This window comes from Mustela nigripes, chromosome 5 (assembly GCF_022355385.1).
Source record: "Mustela nigripes isolate SB6536 chromosome 5, MUSNIG.SB6536, whole genome shotgun sequence".
NCBI lineage: Eukaryota > Metazoa > Chordata > Mammalia > Carnivora > Mustelidae > Mustela > Mustela nigripes.
In genome coordinates, this window is record NC_081561.1 from 22,832,066 (window position 1) to 22,842,786 (window position 10,721).

At 43.7% G+C, this 10,721-nt stretch overlaps 1 protein-coding gene across 6 annotated transcripts in view; it reads right to left on the reverse strand.

Moving 5' to 3' along the window:
- The window catches only part of GPLD1 (glycosylphosphatidylinositol specific phospholipase D1), a 56,486-nt gene extending 45,788 nt beyond the window's left edge, over positions 1–10,698 (reverse strand). For 5 of the 6 annotated variants that reach the window (XM_059399544.1, XM_059399545.1, XM_059399543.1 and 2 more), the window contains exons 1-5: positions 10,521–10,698; positions 7,986–8,174; positions 7,805–7,894; positions 7,507–7,589; positions 3,594–3,649 (exon numbers count right to left, since the gene is read on the reverse strand). In XM_059399544.1, the coding sequence (XP_059255527.1) occupies positions 3,594–3,649; positions 7,507–7,589; positions 7,805–7,894; positions 7,986–8,008 (252 nt within the window). In that variant the 5' untranslated portion in view covers positions 8,009–8,174; positions 10,521–10,698. Of the gene's footprint in view, positions 1–3,593; positions 3,650–7,506; positions 7,689–7,804; positions 7,895–7,985; positions 8,175–10,520 lie in introns of those variants that run through there. The other variant, XM_059399547.1, reaches the window with a different exon arrangement.
- Between the last annotated feature and the right edge of the window lie 23 nt (positions 10,699–10,721).

Here is a 10,721-nt window from a genome sequence, read left to right on the forward strand (position 1 = left end):
AAGAAAGAAGTAAATTGGTCACTCTTTGCAGACGACATGATACTATATATAGAAAGCCCTAAAGACTACCGAAGAAGCTATTAGAATAAAGGTATTCAGTAAAGTGGCAGGATACAAAATTAGTATGTAGAAATTTGTGGCAATTCTATTTGTTCATAATGACAGAGCAAAAAGAAAAATTAGGAAAACAATCTCATTTACAATTGCACCAAGAACTATAAAGTATCGAGGAATAAATTTAACCAAGGACGTGAAAAACCTATACTCTGAAAACTGTAAGATATTGAAGAAAGAAGCTGAACATGACACAAACAAATGGAAAGAATTTCTGTACTCATGGATTTGAAGGATTAATATTGTGGAAACGTCCATATTACCCAAAGCAATCTACAGTTTAATGCAATTCCCATAAAAATACCAATGGCATTTTTCACAGAACTAGAACAAACAATACTAAAATTTGTATGGAATAACAAAAGACCCCAAATAGCCAAAGAAATCGCGAGAAAGGAGGACAAAACTGGAGATATCACAACCCCAGAATTCAAGATACACTACAAAGCTACAGTAATGAAAATGTATGGTATTGGCACCAAAACAGACACATAGATGAACGGAATGGAATAGAAAGCCCAGAAATAAACCCTCACTTAGTCAATTAATCTATGAAAAAAGAGTCATAATATACAATGAGAAAAAGAGTGTTTTCAAGAAATGTTGCTGGGAAAGCTGGACAGCAACATGCTGAAGAATGAAACTGGGCCATTTTCTTAAACCAAACACAAAAATAAAATAGATTAAAGATCTGAATGTGAGACCTGAAACCATAAAAATTCTAGAAGAAAATACAGGTAGAAGAAAAATAGGACATTGGCTTTAGCAACATATTTATGGATACGTCTCTTGAGGCAAAGGAAGCAAAAGAAAAATAAACTACTGCAACTATGCCAAAATAATAAGATTTTGCACAGGGAAAAAAAAAAGACAAAAGAACACAACAGAACAACAAAGTAACTTACTGAATGGAGGAAGATATCTTCAAATGATACATCCAATAAAAGTTTAATATCCAAACTTTAGAAAGAACTTCTATAACTGTGCGCGCGCGCACGCACACACACATACACACACACACAAACATACACACACCCTTTAGCAATCCCATAAGAAACAGATGACTTGAGGACATTTTTCCATAGAAGACCTACAGATGGCCAATACACATATGAAAAAAAGTTCAACATTACTCATCAGTGGGGAGATGCAAACCAAAGCCACAATGAGATTATCACCTTACACTTGTCAGGATGGCTAATATCAAAAAGACAAGAAATAAGTGTTGATGACGATGTGGAGAAAAAGGAATTGTTGTACACTGTTGGTGGGTATGTAAACTGGTGCAGGCACTGTAAACTTAGTATGGACGCTTCTCGAAAAATTAAAAATAGAAATACCAGAGGATCCAGTAATTCCATTGCTGGGTATTTACCCAAGAAAATAAGAACACTAATTAAGAAAGATACATGCACCTGATTTTATAGTCAAACTATAGAAACAATCCAGGTATCCATAGATATGTGAATGGAGAGAGGAGATGTGATTACACACACACACACACACACACACACACACACACGAGGACTACTACTCAGGAATAAAATAGAATAAAATAGAATAGAATAGAATAAAATCTGTGACAACACAGATGGACCTAGAGGTTATTATGCTAAATGAAGTAAGTCCCAGAAAGACAAATACCATATGAATTCATGTGCATGTGGAGTCTAAGAAATACATGAACAAACAGCCTTTTAAATACAGAGAAGAAACTGCTGGTTACCAGAGGGAAGGTGGAGGGTAGGGAAGGAATCAGCAAAATAGGCGAAGGAATTTAAGGTACAAGCTTCCGGTTATAAGTCATGGAAACAAAAAGTACAGCACAGGGGACACCATGAGTGATATTGTGATAACACATGGTGACAGGTGGCGACCACACTTCTCAGTGGTGAGCACACAGCAATGTGCGGAAGTGTTGAGTTACTGTGTTGTACATATGCAATATAGCAGTATCTGTCAACTACACTTGAAGACTAAATAAGAAAAGGATAGGAAAAAAGTATCAGGGCAATAATGACCACCAACATGAGGTGAACTTGCTTCTGACAGTTCTTATAAATTAATACTCTGATTTTCTCAGCTTCATGCATTATTCTCTTTGTGTAAGTCAAAGGCTTCAAAGAGCAGTCAACTCTGGATATATTAACAAAAGATAATTCCAGAACCAACAAAATTCAGACCCCAGGGAGTCCAGAAGTCCCCAAAGAGCAGGTGCGAATGGGGAGAAAGAGACACTACAACAAGTCCCACATACAGAGATACAAACTGCATCATGAAAAGGCATCGGGTGTATCATAAGAGGTAAGGCAGTGCGACCCTCAGAAACTGAAGGTGGAGTGTAAGCACTCAGGGCACGTAGTCATTTCCAATGATGACATCAGTATCTGCATTAGGACCCGATACAGAGGGGAAGGAGAGGTGTCCAGCTCACACATTTCAAATTAAGTTAATAATACAGTGTATCTCCATGAGATAATTGCTCTGCACACACTCACGACTCATTGTTCACATGATGAACTCAGCAGGTTCTTGCTCCTCTCCTCATCCCAGGGTCAATGAAGATAATCAAACACTATTCAATTGCCAAGTAAGAAAGCTGAAACTAATGTCTAAAAGTGGTTTGACAATATGACAGATTTCAGATATCTTGCCATCCTGCTTTCCATACTGAATTACAGAGACTTACTGGTAATAATTTGATTCAATTCTGATGTCACCAGGAATATTAATCTCTATTACCAAATATAAGTATTAAGAATCATCTTTGCACAAAACATTATTTAGCCTAGAACGAGTGTATAGCGTCAGAACAGAACCAAGTTGAGGATGAGTACAAGAAAGCCATCGGATAGTCTTGCCAAGAATACAGTGGGAGGAGACACAGACCAGCATCTCAAAGCAAACTTCTGAATAAACATTCCCTGCTCCTTGTGCTGGTGCAATTTTTATAGGATTACAGTCAAGAGGAAAAATAATTTATCTCAGGCATGACCTCTCTTTGTAAAAGCAAAAAGATGTACCATTTTTAAAAAGTTCTCTCTCAATTCTTCAAATCTTGATTCATCATTAAAATATTCTAGTGATACTATTTAAGTTATATATAATGCATATAATTACATATAAGTTATATATGTTATACATACAAAAATAAATATATAATAGTATTAAAATATTTAATTATATAATATATAGTATGTATGTTCAAGTATAAACTCTATATATGTTATATAATAGAAATATATATAATGTATATTCAAGTATATGTATTGTATGTATATATATATATAATATATATATATATGTTCAAGAGGTACTAGATGGGACATACACCTTTTATAACCCTAAAGATCAATGTTTTATCAAGAAAAAAATTGACTCCTAAAATTATTGCCTAAATATCTGTTAGGACCTTTATTTTGGCACCAATGGAAGAGAGTTAATGCACAAGGAATGAGGAAAAAAATTAAACTTCATACCTCTTTGTAGTTAACTCTCCCATCCTGAAGGTGGAGAAACTCCAGAGCTCTGTGTCCTGAGAGAAATAAGTAAATCAATTAAATTCAATTGTAGCTGAAACAGAACTTATTCAAGATATTTTAAAAGAAAATGGGGGTGTAGGGGTGGTGCAGTCGGTTGTGTATTACACTCTTGGTTTCCTCTCAGGTTGTGGGATCAAGCCCCAAGTCAGGCTCCATGTTCAGCATGGAGTCTGCTTAAGACTCTCCCTCCCCCTCTGCCCCTCCTCTCTCTCCCTCTCTCTTAAATAAGGGCCTCCAGGTGGCCCAGTCAGTTAAGCGTCTGCCTTCAGCTCTGGTCATGGTCCCAGGGTCCTAGGATCAAGCCCCACACTGGGTTCCCTGCTCAGCAAGGAGTCTGCTTCTCCCTCTGCCTCTGCTTCTCCCCCAGCTCGTGCTCTAATAAATCAATAAAAATCTTTAAAAAAAAAATAAAGGAAAGGGGAAATAATTTTGTTACTCTGTCAAGGAAGGGAGAAACGAAAATTAAGTGTGTACTCACTAGCCACTTTCGTTAGGCATGATAAGATTCAGATGACATTTATATTGCTAAAACACAAATCAAGTTTGTATGGTGATTTGAAGCTTCTGCTTATCTGGCACCAACGCCCTGCTAAAGCTAGGGCTCAGTTCCCTCCCAGGTAAAAGGAAGTCAATAATTCCCACCTTACAGATGTGCTGAGAGGGTCACACAAAATACATGTGAGGTGATGAGCACAGTAGCTGACACACGGTAGGAGCTCAGTAAATAGCCGGTGTCTTCATTTTATTTTGCCTCAACAACCCACCGAGGTAAAGGACCCTCAGCAGGAAATAGGACACATGGCCAAAAACCACGGATGAGTCAATTACTCTCAAATGTTTTATCATCAGTTGGGCCACAGTAGATGGACCAAAAAAAAAAAAAAAAATCATCCCAGGTCACCTGCTCCACCCACACACCAACACAGACACACACACCCTGAATCTTCCTAGAATCTCTAAGACAAACATGCCTTGTGAAGGCACATTCGAAGGGGACACCTTACTCCTGTTGTGAATCACATCCAGCTTTGTAAATCATACAAAAATAGAGCCACTCCTCTAAGCATAACACGAGAAGCCACAGGCTCCCAGCCCACACCAGTAACCTGTACACAGGACTGGGGGATTTCCAGCTGCAAACCACCGCACAACATCCCAACTAACTCACAGAACCATCCGCCTCCCGACAGGCTTTATGTAAGGAGTGACAATGTGAACCAAGAAACTTACAAAATCCTCTAAATAACTGGCAGATGTTGGAGTTTTGTCTCTCACATACGACTCCTCAAAATCTGTGCTGGTTACGAATGGTCTTCAATTATGTTCACATAAACGAAGTTTTATGTTAATGTATTTAATATATTGATAATATATTAATATTTATATATTCATATCATATATAGAATAGGTAATATAATGTATATATTTAATTTTATATTTATATTTAATAGATATATTCATATATTTGTTATATATTTTTATTAAATATTGTTTACATTTTAATATATTCAATATATATTGAATGGTAATGTGTCATAGTCAATGGTAATGTGTTGATATTTATATATTCATAATATATAGACTGATAATATGTTTGCATTTAATAAATCTTATAAACATGTTTAATAGATATTTATATATAATATACTACTATGTTTAATATTGTATTAATAGATTAATATATACGAAACATATATCCAGCATAATCTATTAGGATCTTTGGCACCCACTGAAAAAAGGCAAGCAGTTATATGATTTCATATTTCACGGGCACCTGTGTGGCTCAGTGGGTTAAGGCCTCTGCCTTCGGCTCAGGTCATGATCCCAGGGTCCTGGGATCAAGCCCCAAGTTGGTCTCTCTGCTCGGCAGGGAGCCTGCTTCCTCCTCTCTCTCCGCCGGACTCTCTGCCTACTTGTGACATCTGCCTGTCAAATAAATAAAATCTTTAAAAAAAAAAAAAAGATTTCATATTTCATCTGTGTTTAAATTCTCAAGATTGGGGCACCTGGGTGGCTCAGAGGGCTAAGCCTCTGCCTTCGGCTCGGGTTGTGGCCTTGAGGTCCTGGGATCAAGCCCCTCATCAGGCTCTCTGCTCAGCAGGGAGCCTGCTTCCTCCTCTCTCTCTCTCTACCTGCCTCTCTGCCTACTGTGACCTGTCAAGTAAATAAATAAAATCTTATTTAAAAAATTCCAAAGATTAAAAACTTTCCATTTATACTTATTCTTGACTATTTTCATTTATACTTGTTCTCAGCCCACTTTTAGTTTTAGCAATTTCAATCTCAAAGAACCCACGCTTGAACAAAACTTTCAAATTCATGGAGATGTTTGGCTGCTTTACAGAAGAGGAACACACCAAGAATGAACTGCTCTGAGTCACGTAGTGTACAGCAGAGCTGGTATTAGAAGCTGGGTCTAATTCTCCTTTCTATTGTGTCCTGACTACCTCTTAGCAATGAATGTGTTTGGAAAGAGCACTGGCCTGGCTCTCAGGAGCTGTAATCCTAGGCCAGCCCTCGAACGAGCGAGCTGGGAGACTCCAGATTGATTTCCTTGTATGTGAAGTACAGGGACCGGGCTCAGTGACCTCTCCTGCCCTTTCAGGAGGCAAAATTCTGGGATCATAGATTCTTGCCCACCAGAACTCAATAAATACCTTGGTCTATTTGGTACTGGGAAGTTTACACACCTTATTTGTGATCTTGTTCTGACTGGTACCTTCTGGCCAGGGGGCCTAACTATAAAATATTCTTGTTTTTATCTAAAAGAAAACCCAGACATCAGATATAGTTGAAATCAATCTGAAAACTGTTATAGAATATAAACGTTTCTAATGGCATTACAAATTGGCTTACATTTTCCATGAGTTAAAAAAAATTATAAATGGGGTGCCTAGGTGGCCCAGTCAGTTAAATGTCTGCCTTTGGTGCAGCTCATGATGCCAGGGTCCTGGGATCGAGCCCCACATCGGGCTCCCTGCTCAGTGCGGAACCTGCTTCTCCTCTTCCTCCCCCTGCTTGTGTTTCCCCCTCAGTGTGTCTCTGTCAAATAAATAAAATCTTTTAAAATATATACATATATTACAGAGGCGCCTGGGTGGCTCAGTGGGTTAAAGCCTCTGCCTTCAGCTCAGGCCATGATCTCAGGTCCTGGGATGGAGCCCCGCATCGGGCTCTCTGCTCGGCGGGGAGCCTGCTTCTCTCCCGCGCCCCCCACCCCCCTGCCTGCTGCTCTGCGTACTTGTGATCTCTCTCTGTCAAATAAATAAGTATTTTAAAAACTATACATATAATAAATATATATTACAAATACACTTCAAGAACCAAATCCACCATGTGCCTGTACCTGCTACTGGGCCTTCAGCCCCGAACCTGCCCTCCCCAGCTCCTGTCATCACCCCGGGCTCCTCTAATGCCAGTGGTCAGACTCCCTCGCTTCCTTGCCCTCCCTGAAGCCAAAATCTTGGCTCAGGGGACCCACTCCCATGGCCACAGTGGCTTTGTATGCATACTTGGAAATATAAAACAACAAAAACACATTCCTTAGTCCCAGCGAGTTCCACCCATCTTCCTCCTCTCCCGTGCTATCGTCCTGCTGCACGGCGGCCGCGAGTTCCTCCAGCTCCTCCTGTTCGCCCACCCGGAGGAACAGCCTGGGACCGGATCATCAACCAGGCGTTGTTCCCGAGCCTCCTGCCCGCCTCTACATGGAACCCACCCGCCTCCGGTCCCTGCTCACTGCAGTCCTGGAAGCTCGTTACCAATCCGTGGCACGGACTCCACATCTCTCCCTGAACGCCCTCTGACAGGCTTAGCATCCTGCATCCCATGGCCAGGTACAGGCACTCACCTATCTCGATGTGCGTGGAGATGCCGCAGGGCAAGCCTGCCGGGCAGAGGGAGCCCAGCGCGATCAGCAGGCCAAGCCAGAACCTGCGAACAGACATGCCCTCGTTACTCGCTGCTCCTCGGGGACACAAAGTGCTCAGAGCTGTGGCAACTGGCCTGAAACCCGGGCCCAGATCCACTGCTTTCCCTCTAAGCAGGTCACAGACATGGGAAGCCAAGCCTCATTTCAAAATAATAACACTTCCCAGTCAACTGTTTAACTACTGTTTAACTTCACCAGAACAGCAAACAAACTCCACCTGGGAGAGGGGAAAAAGCCATCAGCCGAAATGTGAATGTCCTGAGCAGGGGGCATGGCTACTTTCTGACCCGGGTGTCCTCCAGATTTCCTGTTAACACGAAAGGAGTATGGTTACCCTAGCAAACTTGTCTGTAAGCGTTAATTTCTTCAAAAAAAGAAAAAGAGACAGAGAGACTCACCTGCCTAGATGGAGGGTCCGCATGCTGGGCCACCTCAGCTCAGAGGGCAGATCCCTCGGGCATCTTTCGCACACGTGGATCAGGGGGCCCAGTATCCCTGGCCTCCGAAGCCACAGTCGCTGGGAGAGCTTTTATGATGATCAGCTGGCGCTGGCTTCTCGTTCCGGATTGGGCAACAGATACCGACACCTGCATGGGATTACGCAAGAGCAAGCCTTCTGGTCTCTCGCTTCTGGCTGCTCTTACGGCCCTTATCTCGAGCTTGCTGCACGCTCAGATTCCTGCTCCCCAAGCAAAGACGCTGATTCCGTGGTAGGGGGGGCGGGGAGACACGGGACAGACTTAAGACCAAGTGACAAGGATTCAGAAAATGCTACTCTCAGAATATAACCGTCAAGAAGATATCTAGTCTGCAGCACTTAATCCATGGGAAAAATGTGGAGAAGCTCTTCATGAAATGATGGTGATCTTACAGCTCAAATTATACAGATTGCATGTGAAAGGCAAGAAAGGAGATCCTGAAAGCGTGGGAGGAAACCGTACTCATGCTCAGGTGAGCAAATGGAAGAGAAGAATAGGAGAAGATAGGATGATTTGGGACCTTAGGTGTCTGCCAAGTTTGTTCTGTAACCTTAGCTTGGCCACTTGTAAGCCCCAAAGAAAAGAAGCCCATGGCTCTCTCCCAATCCTGAGGGCACCGGGCCCAGCTTCTCCTGACTGTTTTAGGCCAGAGGCCATGGACTTTGGCTAAGAGGGTGTTTTATATACATGGGTCTAATCCCCCCCTTATGGCGGAGCTCATGGAGAAGGCTGGGAGTAGAGGTGGAAGTGCCCAGGTCAAGGCCGGGTGAAGAGGAAAGGTCCCCAAAGCCAATGGTCTTGTCCTCATAGGCCTCACTGAGCCATCACACCCAGCCAGGCTCTGGGAGGCATTGGAGCCTTCAGCAAGACAGGAACCGGGGGAGGGGGGGTTGTTCCCACTCTGAAAGGGGGCTCCCAGAGGGCACAAGGCCGTCAGAGAGAAGGGGAGGCCAATGTCATGACTTTCCTAGGACTTAGGCACTTTGGTTTTTGTGGTCCCTTTCTTGAAAATAAGTCAGAGTATACGTCTCTGTTGGCCTAAAAGTTCTTTTATTTCCCCCCTGATTTTTAAAAGAAATGCAACAGTTTTGTGTGCCTCCAGAAGTACTAGGGGCCCTTTTTTGAAGAAAGCAAAGAACGCTTACAGACACGTTTGCTAGGGTGACCATATATGGACCCTAGGCAGTGGCGTTTTTGAGAAGTCAGCTGGAAAAGGGACTGCACCCAGTTTGAAACAGAACCTTAAGAAGATAAGCAGACTGGTTTGGGATCCAGAGGCGGCTACAGTTGTCACAGCAGCAGGGCGCCCTCTGCAGGCAGCAGAGGGAACGACGCCAGGCTCCCCATCCTCAGTGATAACCCACCTGGCAGCATCCTCCCCTCCACGAGGTCCTCTCTCCCCCAATTCCTTCACTAGAATATAGAAGGAAAGAGCCAACACACACACACACACACACACAGATTGAACGCCACTGTTCCCACTTCTGCTAGATGTGGGACTGAGTGACGCCGGCTCAGCAAAAAAAACAAAACAAACAAAAAAACGAAGTCAAAACTTAAAGTTACTGCCTCTACATTTTGCAAATAAGAACTCAACGTCCCAGAGAAAGTAGAAGAGCCCACAGCTCCGGAAAAGACAGCAAGAGACTCAATGAAGCAGCAATGGAGAAGAGAGATGCAGAGACTAGTGATCCTAAATCAATGCATAGAAATGGGCTGGACCTGAACCTACAGATGCCAAAGACAGCCCTGCTAAATACGCATCTGTGTCCTCACTAAAGCTGCGACTCCCCTCCTGCGTCCAGATTCTCAGGCGCATGTCACTTGCAGGTATGCCTCGGCTGACTCAATTCTGACAAACAGTCCCACTGACTAGTTGGAGGCCTAACTTAACTAGTGGCTTGTTCTAGGGCAGCTACGAGAACTTTGAACGTTGTGAACTTAATGTAGCAACTCTGCTAAGCAATTAATTATAGGTTATCTCACAATAAAACAGAGAACTTTCTACATGAAAAAGAACTGAAGTTAAGTAATTTGTCGAAGGTCACACAGAGCTTGTGAACAACAGATTCTGAGTTTGGGGCCAAGCCGGGGTCTCTCCGGAAGCTCTGTGGCACATCGGGGGCGGGGGGAGGGGTCCTTGCTCCCAATAAATGGAGAAAATACGTAAACACACTCCCAGAAAAACACCCAGGCGTCAGCACACTGAGCCACGCTTGGCCGGGGCAGAGAACCCTCAGCCCAGATCCCAAGTGCGCGGGAGCTGCGGCGATGAAGAGCGGGGATCATGCCCTTAGCAGCTGGGGCAGACGCTACCAGCGCATCCACAGACCCAGGACAAATTCCAGCGGCAGGGCGTACAGATTTGGGGAGGGGGGAGGGGCGAGGGGGGCGGGGGTCGTGGGGGGAAGGAGCGGTTGGCTTGCAGCAGATGGGGAGCTAGGGAATAATTACAAATGAGCACTCGAGAGCGGCAGGGTGAGGCCCGCAGGTGCATCTCCGGGGAGCCTTCGCACGTCTGCCGGAGGGAGAGGCGGCGCGCCGAGGACCAGTTGCGGCGCCAAGGACGCGGGAGAGGGCGCTGCTCCGCGTCCCCTACGCCGCCTCCAGTCCGCGTCCCCTACGCCGCCTCCAGTCCGCGTCCCCGCGTCTCCG